Source organism: Microcaecilia unicolor, chromosome 2 (assembly GCF_901765095.1).
Source record: "Microcaecilia unicolor chromosome 2, aMicUni1.1, whole genome shotgun sequence".
Taxonomy (NCBI): domain Eukaryota; kingdom Metazoa; phylum Chordata; class Amphibia; order Gymnophiona; family Siphonopidae; genus Microcaecilia; species Microcaecilia unicolor.
In genome coordinates, this window is record NC_044032.1 from 187832709 (window position 1) to 187847443 (window position 14735).

Consider the following 14735-nt stretch of genomic DNA (forward strand, 5'->3'; position numbering starts at 1 on the left):
ACCATTAGGCCAGTGATTCCCAAACCAGTTAGGTATTCAGGATACCTAGAATGAATATTCATGAGAACGATTTGCATATACTGCCTCCATTGCATGCAAATTTCTCTCATGCATATTCATGAAAACTTGACTGGCTGGGGTTCCCCCAGGGCAGGTTTGGGGATCACTGTATTAGACTGTCCTGCTTATAATCGAAAGAGAAAAACGCCTATTTTGCGACCCAAATCGGGAGATGGGCGTCTTTCTCCCGTGGGCACCCAAATCGGTATAATCGAAAGCCGATTTTGGGCGTTTCCAACTGCAATCCGTCGCAGAAATGGGTAAAGTTGAAGGGGGCGTGTCGGAGGCCTGGTGAAGGCGGAACTGGGGCGTGGTTATTGGCCAAGGAGAGATGGGCGTCTTTAGCTGATAATCAAAAAAAATGCATTTTTACCGCGATTTTGGGTCACTTTTTTTGGACCCTTTTTTTTCACGAACAAGTCCCAAAAAAGTGCCCCAACTGACCAGATGACCACTGGAGGGAATCGGGGATGACCTCCCCAGACTCCCCCAGTGGTCACTAACCCCCTCCCACCAAAAAATCCCCACTTTACAAACTTTTTTTCCAGCCTCTATGCCAGCCTCAAATGCCGTACCCACCTCCATGACAGCAGAATGTGTTCTATCCTCTGACAGCCTTTCCCTGGTTCTGATGTGGCTCTCGGGTGAGTGTGACACCTTTTCTGTTAAGGGCACTGCAGAGTCACATCAGCAATGCATTGTGGTGGGTGTAGGGCATTGGGCTCCGTGATTCCACTAGCTTGTCCAGTTTCTTTCCTGGTTCTCTTCCTACCTCTCCCTCCGCACCTTTAGTGTTCACTCTGGTGGATCCTCTTCTACTTCTATCCCTCTGCCTGTCGGCGTACCTCAGGGTTCTGTTCTTGGTCCCCTCCTCTTTTCTATCTACACTTCTTCCCTTGGTTCATTAATCTCATCCCATGGCTTTTCCTACCATCTCTATGCTGATGACTCCCAAATCTACCTTTCTACCCCTGATATCTCACCTTGCATCCAAACCAAAGTTTCAGCGTGCTTGTCTGACATTGCTGTCTGGATGTCTCAACGCCACCTGAAATTAAATATGACCAAAACCGAGCTTCTCATTTCCCCCCCCAAACCCCCCTCCCCGCTCCCCCCGTTTTCTATTTCTGTTGATGGCTCTCTCATTCTCCCTGTCTCCTCAGCTCGAAACCTTGGGGTCATCTTTGACTCTTCTCTCTCCTTCTCTGCTCATATCCAGCAGATTGCCAAGACCTGTCGTTTCTTTCTTTACAACATCCGTAAAATCCGCCCCTTTCTTTCCGAGCACTCTACCAAAACCCTCATTCACACCCTTGTCACCTCTCGTTTAGACTACTGCAATCTGCTTCTTGCTGGCCTCCCACTTAGTCACCTCTCCCCTCTCCAGTCGGTTCAAAACTCTGCTGCCAGTCTCATCTTCCGCCAGGGTCGCTTTACTCATACTACCCCTCTCCTCAAGACCCTTCACTGGCTTCCTATCCGTTTTCGTATCCTGTTCAAACTTCTTCTACTAACCTATAAATGTACTCATTCTGCTGCTCTCCAGTATCTCTCCACACTCATCCATCCTTACACCCCTTCCCGTGCACTCCGCTCCATGGATAAATCTTTCTTATCTGTTCCCTTCTCTACTACTGCCAACTCCAGACTTCGCGCCTTCTGTCTCGCTGCACCCTACGCCTGGAATAAACTTCCTGAGCCCCTACGTCTTGCCCCATCCTTGGCCACCTTTAAATCTAGACTGAAAGCCCACCTCTTTAACATTGCTTTTGACTCGTAACCACTTGTAACCACTCGCCTCCACCTACCCTCCTCTCTTCCTTCCCGTTCACATTAATTGATTTGATTTGCTTACTTTATTTATTTTTTGTCTATTAGATTGTAAGCTCTTTGAGCAGGGACTGTCTTTCTTCTATGTTTGTGCAGCGCTGCGTATGCCTTGTAGCACTATAGAAATGCTAAATAGTAGTAGTAGTAGTAGTACTTGTGCCACATGCTCACGATGTCGGTAGTTGGTAGGCTCTACTCCCATGGTGCTTTTCCCTCTGCTGGGTCAGAGTGTGCCCTGTTTTGTTTCCGGTAGTCCATGGGGTAGTGGCCATTTTTGTAAGCCAGTTTTAGATCCCTTTCACATGTTAGCCACGTTAGAGAACTTAGTTCTTACCTTGAATGTGGCTGAAAGAGGGCATTGTACACCATTCTGCCAGCTCTGACCTACTGCTAATCTCAGTACCAGGGAGTCTCGTTGCCAGTGGGGCACAACTTCTGATCTGCAGTTAACTGTGAGTAAGCGTGCTTATTCCAATAAAGGCCGTTTTCAAAGAGATTAGTCTTCAGGTGTCAACTGGTGTGCCAATGTTATACAGCAGCAACATGTCCTAGAGGCTTGCGTGTATGCAGGTCCCTGGAGCACTTTTAGTGGGTACCGCAGTGCACTTCAGCCAAGTGGCCCCAGGCCCATCCCCCCTACCTGTAACACTTGTGCTGATAAATGGGAGGCCTCCAAAACCCACTGTACCCACATGTAGGTGCCCCCTTCACCCCTAAGAGCTATGGTAGTGTTGTACATTTGTGGGTAGTGGGTTTTGGGGGAGGGGGTTGGGTGCTCAGCACCCGTGGTAAGGGAGCTATGCATGTGGGAGCGTTGTCTGAAGTCCACCGCACTGACCTCTAGGGTGCCCAGTTGGTGTCCTGGCATGTCAGGGGGGCGAGTGTACTACGAATCGTGGCCCCTCCCACGACCAAAGGCTCGGATTAGGACGTTTTTGAGCTGGGCGTTTTTAGTTTCCATTATCGCTAAAAAAAACAAACGCCCAGCTGAAAAACGTCCATTTTTTCGAAAATACGGTCTGTCCCGCCTCTTCACTTACCTGTTTTCGGACATAGACGCCCATGGAAATAGGCATTCGCATTCGATTATGCCCCTCCACAGGGGACATATCATAAAAACAAGAGGTAGCATATTTAAAACAAATCAAAGTTGGGTTTTTTCACTCAAAAGAACTAAGCTATAGAATTTTTTTTGCCAGAGAATATAGTCAAGGCATTTAGTATTGCTGAGTTTTAAAAACATTAGGCAAGTACTTGGAGCCTAAGACCATAAACCATTATTAGCCATGTAGACTTGAGAAAACCAGCACATATTTCTGAGTTTGAGCAATAGAGAATGGATCTAATCTTTCGGATCCTGCCAGATTCTTGTGACCTAGATTAGCAACTATCAGAGACAGGATGCTGGACTGGATGAATCTCTGAGCTGACCTTGTATGACACATCTTATGTTCTTATATCTTATGGCAGGGGTATTCAATGTCAGTCCTTGAGGTCCACAACCCAGTTGGGTTCTCAGGATTTTCCCAATGAATATGCATGAGATCTATTTGTATATAATGGAGGCAGAGCATGCAAACAGATCTCATGCATATTCATCGTGGAAATCCTGAAAACCTAACTGGGTTGTGAACCTTGAGGACTGATATTGAATACCCCTGTCTTACCGGGATGTGTACTGTTGGTATGATTGCTCTTGCCAGAATGAATTCTATTTTTCTTATATGTCTGCTTCTTTCCTATCTTTTATTGGAGCTCTCATTATGTTTCTGGTTATTTTAATTATGTACATCACCTCAGTTTGGCTTTGGCCAAGTTTGGTGATTCATCAAGTTGTAAATAAACATAAACATTTGTTGTTTCCTGATGTTTTAATCCAAAATGATGGGGAAATATTTGAAATTTTGTTTTTAAACTGTCATCAATAATTTTATTTTTGGGGGGGAGGGGGATTTAAAAACCACTTTTATGAAGAGATTCACCCAAGGCAGTGTACAACAGGTACAGTTTAACATAAAACTTACAATTTTTGTTAACATAACAGTAGTAAAATAACCAAGCATAAACATAAATACAATAAATGAAGTAAACTTGAAAACAGTAAATTGAAACCTAATAATAGAACTATTGTGAAACAGTATTAAGAATATACACATTTAACAGCACTGGAAATCAAATTCCAGAGATACAATGTTAGCAAAATACTAATGATAAAACTAATAAGCATGAATTAGAACATTCAACTATCATAGATACAATAATAAAGAATCTCTACAATACGTCTTACCATATAGCTATGGGACCAAGAGCAGAATAATGATGGGAACAAGATACAGTCAGTTGGGATAATTTGATGGTTAGCTAAACTCAAGGCAAGTTCTTTGTACAGTTAACCAAGAGATAAGGAACTGATCTTTGCACAAGTATTGTACTTTTAAAAATCATATTTAAACTCATGCACATTACAAATTATCTTGGCTCTGGTGAACTATAGTTCTAGTAAGTTTTTTAATTGCATGTCTTTGGCTCTAACTGGCTGAAAGGCAGTTTGTGCCTGGGTTTGATGTAGATGATTCATTTTCTTTTTAAGTGTATTTTTTACACATAGGTCCAGACTGTAGGTTTGGTGAGAAATTTAAGTTTAATTTCCAGCTCATGTCTTCCACACCTGGCAGCAACAGTGGCTGGGGATACTACAGAGGCTATACCCACCGCCTTCAGAAGGAGAGGAAGCTACAGCCATCATGCAGTGGTGACAGCTAGTAGCCAGATTTAGACCTCCATAATTCTGATAAGAGCCCTGGTGTACAGCCTCCAGTTGAGGGCTATCAATACAGTGGTGGTAGACATAAGAGTAATGTCAGAAAATTCTTTTTCATGGAGAGGTTGATGCCTGGAATGCCCTCACGAGGGAGGTGGTGGAGAAAAAAATTGGCGGAATTCAAAAAGACATGGAATGAACACAGAGGATCTCTAATTAGAAAATGAATGGTATTAAAAAAAAAAAAGCTTAAAGGGTTGCATATTTGTTTACATGTCAAGTGGTGCTTAGATGGCAACTCTGGCTGTATCAACTAAGGCCAATGCTGGGCTGACTTGCATGGTCTGAGTCCCGCTTATAGCAATAGGTTATAGGATGAACTGGAGAGAACTTTGACAGAAACTCCAGTAATTTGGAATGTGAGAACAGTGCCGGGCAGACTTTTACGGTCTGTGTCCCGCAAATGACATGACAGATTCAGATACACTGGAGGGGGCTTTGACAGCAATTCCGGTAGTTGGAACATAAGGACAGAGCCGGATGGACTTCTACATTCTATGTCCCAGAAACACCAAAGAAAGATCATGATCAAGTATATAACATCATGTTCACTGTTAATTTAATCTACAATTGAGAATGATTGTGACTGTTGGGCAGATTGGATGGACCATTCAGTTCTTTATCTGCCGTCACTTACTATGTTACTATGAGTAAAGTAAATTGAGGGAAGATACAAAGTAGTGGTTGAAGCCCTAGGCAGTTGCAAATGAAGGCTCACAGTGCCAGATCCCAGCCCTTGCTGCAACTGAGCTAGAAAAACAGGAAAGCAACAGGAAGCTGCTGAGTTGTAAAAAAAAAAAGGTGTCTACAGAAAGAATAAGAGGGCTCCACATATTTGCAGCATTCAAATATGTTGGGTTTTTTTGTTAAGGAAACCCTCACTGTTAATCAGTGAGGGTGATAACATTGGCTGAGACAGAAGCAGCCAAGTTAGATTGATGAAGGGTGGGGGGGAGGGAAAAGAGAGGGTAGTGGGGTGAATTAATTGGAGGCTGGCAGGGCAGCAACAAAGGGAAAGAAAAGGGGATTGGTTGAAGGAAAAGGAATTGGATTGGTTAGGAAGGAAAGGACAGGATAGGAGGAATTTGGCGCTGAAAAGGATAGTTAGTTAGGTAGGAGAGGGGGAGGGTGGTTGAAAGGTAGTTGAAGGAATTTGAAGGTTTTTTAAAGAAAATTGGAAGAAATTGGTTCTTACCTGAGGTGGGAAAGTGAGGGGCTTGGTGTTGCAGTAGAGGAGTGATTTGCGATGCCACTTCCGGTTTTCGCTGAGGTGAAGTAAACGGAGGAATTGGGGAGGAGGTGTGTAGAAAAGATTGGGTTGGTGGTGTTTTTTGTGTGTGGGGGCGGCGAAACGGGGGGCAGAAGTGTGTTTTAAAAGTGGGGGGGAGCGGCTGCGTGAGCGTGTAGTGGCGACTACGCGTCACTTCCGGTTTCGCGGAGGTGAGGGGGGAAGGAAAACGGAAAATAGTAAGGGGGGGTAATTGAAATTTGGCGGTGATTTTGTGTGGGGGAAAGCGGCTTGGAAGTGTGTTACCGTTAGGGGGGGAGGCGGAGGAGCGCTGTGGGTTGGTGAGAGGCACTTCCGGTTTCGGGGAGGTGCTGGGGATATCGGAAGAATTGGAAGGAGCAGTTTTTTAGGTTGGCGGTTTGTTTAAGTGGTGGGAAATTGGGGGATTTGATATCGGAGGGGTGGCGGGTTTTTTATAGAGAGGGTGGGTGAGGACAAGTGTGGGAGTGTTTGGGTTTGTGGGGACTGTGATATCGGAGGGGCTGGAGAGTTTTTGATCTGTCACTGAGCTGTTTTTACAGTGTGTTATAACAGTGTAAACTTGGAGTGATTTGGGAGATATCAGAGGAATGGTTGTAGTGGTGGGTTGTGTTGTTGTGTAAAGGAAGTAGGGGATATATTAAGTTACTTATAGAGGGTGTTTGGTTGGTGATTTTGACTGGGGGTGTTTGGGGAGTGAGTGGCGTGGGAAATTATATTTATTAAAAAAAAAAAAAAAAAAAAACAACAGTGTAGATGGGGCCAAAGAAGAGTGGGAAAGGTGGGGGAAAAGTGAGTGCCAAGAAAAAACATGGTATGAGTACGTCTGAAGGGGGGACAACAGGGAGGGGGGTGGTAGATATGGGGAGCTCTGTGTATGGGGCAGAGGGTGTGAGCAGTGGACATGGTGTTGAAATGGGGTGTCAGGTGGGATGGCACATGGAGCAGGAAAGGGGTCAGAGGATGGAAGTTGGTGCTACAACTGGTGACATGGCACGTGGCATGCAGAGGCGAGTTGATGTTCCGGTGCAGAATGTTGCTGTGGAAGATCCATTAGAGGGGCCTTCCTGTGGGAGAGCAACGGGTGAGTTGATGGGAATGGGTGTAATGGAAGGTAACAGGGTGAGGGAGGGGAGAGAAGTGCGGGAGGGGGCGAGAGAGCGGAGTAGTCGTGGTAAAGAGATGACAGGAAAAGGTTTGAGGAAGAGGTTGAGGAATAAAAAATTTTTGCGTAATTTGTGTCATGTTGTAAGGAGGTTGGATAGTGAAAAAAGGCGGAAGAGGGGTGAGAAAGGAGACCCGATGCAGGTTTGGGAGTCTTCAGATTCTTGGGATTCATCAGGGTCTTGGTCATCTTCTTCGGATGAAGGAGAAGTGGTTGGGGGGAATGTGGTCATGGGGATGGGGGATAATCCTATGGTAGGTACAGTTATGGCTTCCCGGCTGGGGCATACAGTATGTAATATTGCACCTTTAGACTGTTATATAACGTTAAAGTGGAAGCAGAGAATTTTAAAAGGGAAATATATAGATTTATTTGCTCTGTTAGCACGAGATAGGGAGGGTAGTGCGGGGAAGGATGGGGGTAAAGAGGATGGAAAGAAGAAAAGAGGGAGAGTACCAAAGACAATTATGAATTGGATGTTAAGCTTTCATGTACTTGCCAGTGTTTTGGGAGCTCAAAAACCTGCTCTTTACCCGGGCTTATGGAGTTATTGTGATTTAATTTTGAGAGCGTATAAAATGTATGGCGGTTGGGCCTGGGTGAATTATGATGAGCAGTTTAGGCGGAGTTTGGCAAAGGATAAATCTGAGAATTGGGGTGTCCGAGATGTTGATTTGTGGATTGCTAATTTTACACCTGCTGTTAACCCCCCCTTTCGTGTGGGAGCCTCTGCTGGATTGCCCGGGTATGGTAGTGGCTCAATCGGAAATACCGGGGGGGTTGGCATGGGTCGAACAGGAGGTGTCTGGATGGGAGGAGGAGGAACTTTGGGGACAAGTGGATTGGTGGGAAAAGGAAGTTCCCCCGGGAATGTGTGTTTCCAATTTAATGCAGGTCGATGTAATAGGCCGGCTTGCAGATTCAGGCACTGTTGCAGTGTCTGTCAAGGATTCCATCCGGTATTTAAATGCCCAAGAGGAGGGTTGGGCAGTCGGGGAAGGTCGGGGCGTGGAGGAACTTCAAGTGGCCCCGGTTTGGGCTGGCAAGGCCCCTTCTCCTATTAACATATCTGCTTTACAAAATTGGTTGGGTCGGTATCCGTGTGGTGGGGATGCGTATTTGTTGTGGATCGGTTTTGCAGAGGGTTTTCCGATCCCATTTGAAGGACCAGTGTTGGATCATAAGTGTAAGAATGCTGTATCTGTGATTCAGCATGAGGAGGTGGTTAGGAAGAAGTTGAGGAAGGAATTGAGGCTTGGGCGGATAGCTGGTCCGTTTGTTGACCCACCAATTGAAAACTTAGTTGTATCTCCATTGGGTGTGATACCGAAAAAAGAACCGGGTACATATCGGTTGATTCATAATTTGTCGTACCCGGAAGGTGGTGGTGTGAATAGTTTTATTGATCCAGAGTTGTGTTCTGTGGGATATGCAAGTTTTGAGCAGGCTGTGGATCTGTTGAGGAAATTGGGAAAAGGTGCATTAATGGGAAAAGCTGATATTGAGGCAGCATTCCGTTTATTACCGGTGCACCCTTCAGCATTTAGGTTGTTAGGATTCCAATTTGAAGGAAAATTTTATTTTGATAAATGTATGCCGATGGGGTGTTCTATTTCTTGTACTTATTTTGAAGCATTTGCGACATTTTTACATTGGGTAGTTGAACAAGTTAGTGGTTGGGATTCTATAGTGCATTATTTGGACGATTTTCTGTTTGGAGGTCCAGAGAATTCGTTACAGTGTGCTGCTTTGATGTCGGCGTTTCGAACTGTGGCAATGGAGTTAGGTGTTCCTTTGGCTTTGGGAAAAAAGTGAAGGACCTGTTACAGCATTGGTGTTTTTGGGGATAGAGTTAGATTCTGTGAAGATGGAGTCTAGACTGCCTAGAGTGAAGATTGAGGCTTTGCGTCAGGAGATTGATAGAGTGTGCACCAAGAAAAAGGTGACGTTGAAAGAAATTCAGTCGTTGCTGGGTCATTTTAATTTTGCAACGCGGGTGATCCCTATGGGAAGAGTCTTTTCAAGACGGTTAGCATTGCTAACGGTAGGTTTGCGGAGGAGGCACTTTCGAGTGCGTTTAACAGAGGCAGTACGAGCAGATTTGCAGGTCTGGAGGACATTTTTGTCACTGTTTAATGGCATTTGTGTGTGGCAGGAGGTATTGGTGTCCAATGTGGATTTGCAATTATTCACCGATGCGTCAGGAGAGATTGGTTTTGGTATTTATTTTGGAGGTGCATGGTGTGCAGAGGAGTGGCCTCAATGGTGGAAAGAGATGGGTTTGTGTAGGAACATAGCTTTGTTGGAATTATTTCCAATTTGGGTGGCTTTGTTCCTATGGGAAAGGAGGTTGTGTAATAGGAGGATTGCATTTTATTCTGATAATATGTCAGTTGTTTGGGCAATCAATAAACAGTATTCGCGGTGTCCAATGTTAGTAGAGCTGTTGCGATTAATTGTGCTAAAATGTTTGCAGTTAAATGTATGGCTAACAGCTAGACATGTGCCTGGAGTTTGTAATGAGATTGCTGATGCCTTGTCTCGTTTGCAGTTTCATCGTTTCAGAGCTTTGGCCCCATCAGCAGATTGGGAGCCTACAAGGATATCCGAAGATTTGTGGGTCAATTTTCAGGAGATTGTGAGGCGCTGTTGATGAGAGCATTAGCTCAGAATACTTGGAAGGCTTATGGAGTTGGATGGCGGCGATTCTTAGCTTTTCTTGAAGATAAAGATTGGGACTTGGTCTTTCCGATTGGTGAGGAGAGAGTGGTCCGACTTATCGCTTTTGCAGTGGAGAAAAAATGGTCGTTTGGGATGGTGTCCCAGATGATGGCTGCAATAGCATTTGTGTCAAAATTGATGGGTTGGGCAGATCCAGCTGGCACTTATTTGATTCGTAAGTTATTGTGTGGTTTTTCTAGAGATCAAGGAAAATCACGGATAGAAAAGGTGAGAAGGCCTCTATTTTATGCACAAGTTGTGCAGTTGTGTCAGGTGTTACCAAAGATTTGTTTTACGGCCTATGAGACACTGCTATTTCAGGTGGCTTTTGTGGTGGCATTCTTTGCAGCTTGCAGGATTGGGGAATTGGTAGTTTCCTCGAAGCGAGCGCTGGAGGATGAAGGTTTGAAGAGAGGGGAGGTGATGGTGGAAAAGGGGGTTTTGCGTTTATATTTGCGCAAATCAAAAACTGATCAGGAGGGAAAAGGCACGTGGATTACTCTGCGTGCGGTTAAGAGTTTGGAATTTTGTCCAGTTCAATGTGCAGTGGTTTATGATGAGGTAAGGCCGGCTGGTGGGGAAGTGTGGTTGGTGCATAAGAACGGAATGCCTTTGACTAGGTACCAATTTGCAGCGGTGCTGAAAAAAAGGCTTAAAGTTGATGGGTTTGGAGCCTAAGGATTATGGCACACATTCTTTTCGAATTGGTGCGGCTTCAAATGCAGCCCAGGAAGGGGGTTCAGTAGAGTTAATTCAGCGTGTGGGGAGATGGCGTTCGAACAGATATAAAGGATATATTCGGGAAAGGAATTGAATATGTCACATTAAATTGTTTTAGTTTCTTTTGCAGATTTATTGCCTCCGGACATATGTGTGTGGATTTGTGGCCATTCATTTGTCTTTTGGGCACACAAGCATGCTCGAGAATCCAAGTGGGGAGCCAACCTGGGACTGGTGGAATATGGTATTCGAATCCGTTGGTTGGCCATTCGAGGAATGACATGGAAGCAACTTCTACCGGCCTTACTGCAAGCTCGGAGATTTTCGTCACCAGTTTTGATATGTATTCATTTGGGGGGTAATGATCTATGTCATGTTAAAGGAGTGGATTTAATCCATTTAATGAAAATAGAATTATTGGAGGTGATGGGTTATTTTCCAGAGGCTATAATTGTGTGGTCACACATTATTCCAAGAAGAGTGTGGAAAGGGGCAATTAATCCAAAAGGTATTGAGCGCTTGAGGCGTAGGGTGAATGGGGAAGTGTCTAAATTTATGGGGAGAATAGGGGGTTTGGTTTTAGGGCATGAGTTGATTTCTTCGGATTGTGCAGGTCTTTATAGGTCGGATGGAGTTCATCTGTCCGATATTGGGATTGATATCTTTTTAAGTACAATCCAAGATTTGTTGGAGGATTGTTTAGTGAAGAATTTGGCTGCAGCTTGTTTGGTGGGGAGCGGTGACAAGATATAGTCTGTCACCGCTTGTGGCCTGGATGAAGGGTGCTACAGGCACCAGAAGCGGTTAAAATGAATATTGGGAAAGTTATGAAATGGAAAAGAACTCAGGGGCGGAACCGCCATGAGTGAGATGTGGCTTGACGGCACCGTAAGTCACATGGGGGGATGGGGGTAAGTTGGGGAAGGTAAGCCAGTTTCGTGACCGAATGGCTTAACAGTATTAAACCGCTATATGAATTTAACCGAGCCAGTTTCGTGACCGAATGGCTTAACAGTATTAAACCGCTATATGAATTTAACCGAGATATTGATTGACATGTTACTAAGTGGTTGTTAAGTGAATTGAGTTATTTATGATTATTTGGAAATAAAGCTGCAGCCAAATTTTATTCCAAAAAGAAAATGTTGTTTGGTATTATTTATAATTAAGCATTTATTAAGGCTGGCTGATGTGCGAATGTCAATGTTAGGAAACCCTCACTGTTAATCAGTGAGGGTGATAACATTGGCTGAGACAGAAGCAGCCAAGTTAGATTGATGAAGGGTGGGGGGGAGGGAAAAGAGAGGGTAGTGGGGTGAATTAATTGGAGGCTGGCAGGGCAGCAACAAAGGGAAAGAAAAGGGGATTGGTTGAAGGAAAAGGAATTGGATTGGTTAGGAAGGAAAGGACAGGATAGGAGGAATTTGGCGCTGAAAAGGATAGTTAGTTAGGTAGGAGAGGGGGAGGGTGGTTGAAAGGTAGTTGAAGGACCCGTCCCGGCCCACCCTGTTTTTGGTGGGAGATGGGGATTTTGGGGGTTGAATTTTGGAGAAGTTTAGGAGGGGCATGGGGGAGTGGGGGGTAGTATTTGGGAGGATCGGTAGCAGCTTTTAATAAAAGGGGGTGCCTGGATGAAGGGTGCTACAGGCACCAGAAGCGGTTAAAATGAATATTGGGAAAGTTATGAAATGGAAAAGAACTCAGGGGCGGAACCGCCATGAGTGAGATGTGGCTTGACGGCACCGTAAGTCACATGGGGGGATGGGGGTAAGTTGGGGAAGGTAAGCCAGTTTCGTGACCGAATGGCTTAACAGTATTAAACCGCTATATGAATTTAACCGAGCCAGTTTCGTGACCGAATGGCTTAACAGTATTAAACCGCTATATGAATTTAACCGAGATATTGATTGACATGTTACTAAGTGGTTGTTAAGTGAATTGAGTTATTTATGATTATTTGGAAATAAAGCTGCAGCCAAATTTTATTCCAAAAAGAAAATGTTGTTTGGTATTATTTATAATTAAGCATTTATTAAGGCTGGCTGATGTGCGAATGTCAATGTTATGTTGTTCTTGTCGTCGTTTTTTTTTTTTTAACTGACTACTGTCTTTCACTGCATTTGCACTTTTAGTGTTTCCCCATTTTTGGTGAGAAATTTGCTATGTTAATGTTTTATCAGCTCAGGGAGTAGGCCAGGACTGGGAAATTGTGTAACTTGGACATGTGGTCATTTATCACCATGCTCAGTATTAGACCATTCGACTTTGTTTAAGGAATGGAAAAACATTTATCAGAGAACAGCAGTTCAAAAAGTGAAAAACAAATATTCTGTTCATTTTGGGACTGATTACGTAACCAGTATATGGCTGTGTATCAAGGTTTAATTCACTCGAAAAAAAAACATGAACCATTGGCCAGGCAGGCATTTCAATGGAATAACGCCAACTTTCCAGGCACATATTAGCTCTGTAAACACACCAATTTGAGACAGGTCATTTTTTTGTATTTTTGTGATTCAGTATGCAAGAATAACAAATTTGTAATGCCTTTAAAACAAGTAAACCTTTCTTTCACAGAGAAATACAAGTAACAGAACGCAGCTGCTATGATAAGTTGCTGATGTTGTCACCCAGTCACCATAATGTGTTACTCATAAACTGATAACATGCCTGATCTGATCTGGATCCAGGCCAACACCATATTTCCGGGAGTAGCAAAAAGCCTTTGAAAGTCTAACTTCATATCTGTCTGTGGAAAGCTGTCAAGCTGGTATGGTCATTCTCCAGCCGCTACCCTGAGTCAAGTAATCATGAGCATGGGGAAAAGGCTGTCGCTGGATGATTCTCTTTTGCAGAATGACAGGCATTCCAGTTTCCTAAGCATCGATTTGGACTCTCCCCTCAGTCCTAAAGACAGTGTCGGATCAGTGTTTTTAAGGTAAGTTTTACTGATTTCATCTACTAGACACAGGTTATTTAACCAAAAGCAACACAGTTGTTTTCAAATAGGAAGTGACTATATATCATTTGAACTTGCAAGTTCCTCAAGCTGTGTGTGTGTATACAAGGTTTCTATTATGTTTTCATGCCATTGCTATCCCTAAGGATTTTATTTACTGGGTGCATTCCAGTATTGCACAAAAATATAAACCAGAGGAAGCATGAGCTGAAGTAGACGAAAACATTTAAAGTTACATGAATCATGTGTCCATGAACATCAGCACATTCTATTGAATTTAATATAAAATTTATAATTTGCCTTTTGTTGTGAACTGTCTCAAAGCCAAATGCATAAAATGAAGAAGCACAGTTCAAAGTGCTGCATTCAGAAACATGAAAATTAACAATAACATTTCAGACCCTTACAAAACTATTAACTATCTCTAATTCATGTAAATTTCTTCTCATAAGTACAACATTCATATATTAATATAGAACTGCATTTTAGAAAGGACGCACACACACCAGAATTGAGACATCCAGGTCGGGCTATCTAAAGCTTTTGCAAGTATTTTGGAAAAGGGTCTGCCACCATAGATCCCTTTCTAAGATACTTGCCAACTTGAACATCCCTGCATCGACTATATCCAGTGGGAGGACTCATTTTAGAAATGCAGACATTAATAACATCGACAGCGTGAATACCACCATATAGACATGTCAGGTTCAGCACTACAACATCTATGTGGAGAGTTTAGACCACAGACATCAATGTGCCAGATATACACACCCACTGCAGCAAGTCCTGAACACCCCTCTCATCCCCCCAACCAGATCACCCCTGATTCCTCCCCATTTGAGCATCCCCTAATCCTTCTATAAGCCCTTTCCTCTTACTAAAAGCCCCTCTCAATCACCTAAAACTGACTTCCACCCATCCCCCACAGACACTTCAGCTATCCCCAGGACTCACCTTGTAGTCACCTCCGTCACTTCCACTCTGTTTAGCTCCAGGTGTCAAAATGGTGGCACTGACCCCTCCCCTAGCTCAGTAGTCTCAGAGTACTTCTGTTTGGGGTCATCCTTCCATATAACGGGGGATGTCAGTTGTTTTAATTTAGGGGGCTGTTCTCATGCTACCAGACTACCTCAGTATGAGCAGCTGTGCTATCAGCAATCATGACAGCTACTGCACAATACCAACCCTGTGT

The 14735-nt window shown here is 43.9% G+C and overlaps 1 protein-coding gene across 1 annotated transcript in view; it reads left to right on the forward strand.

Moving 5' to 3' along the window:
• Positions 1–13328: 13328 nt before the first annotated feature.
• Positions 13329–14735, forward strand: part of GRAMD2B (GRAM domain containing 2B) — a 136642-nt gene continuing 135235 nt past the window's right edge. The window contains exon 1 of the mRNA XM_030193563.1: positions 13329–13522. Within this exon, the coding sequence (XP_030049423.1) occupies positions 13395–13522 (128 nt within the window). The 5' untranslated portion in view covers positions 13329–13394. The remainder of the gene's footprint in view (positions 13523–14735) is intronic.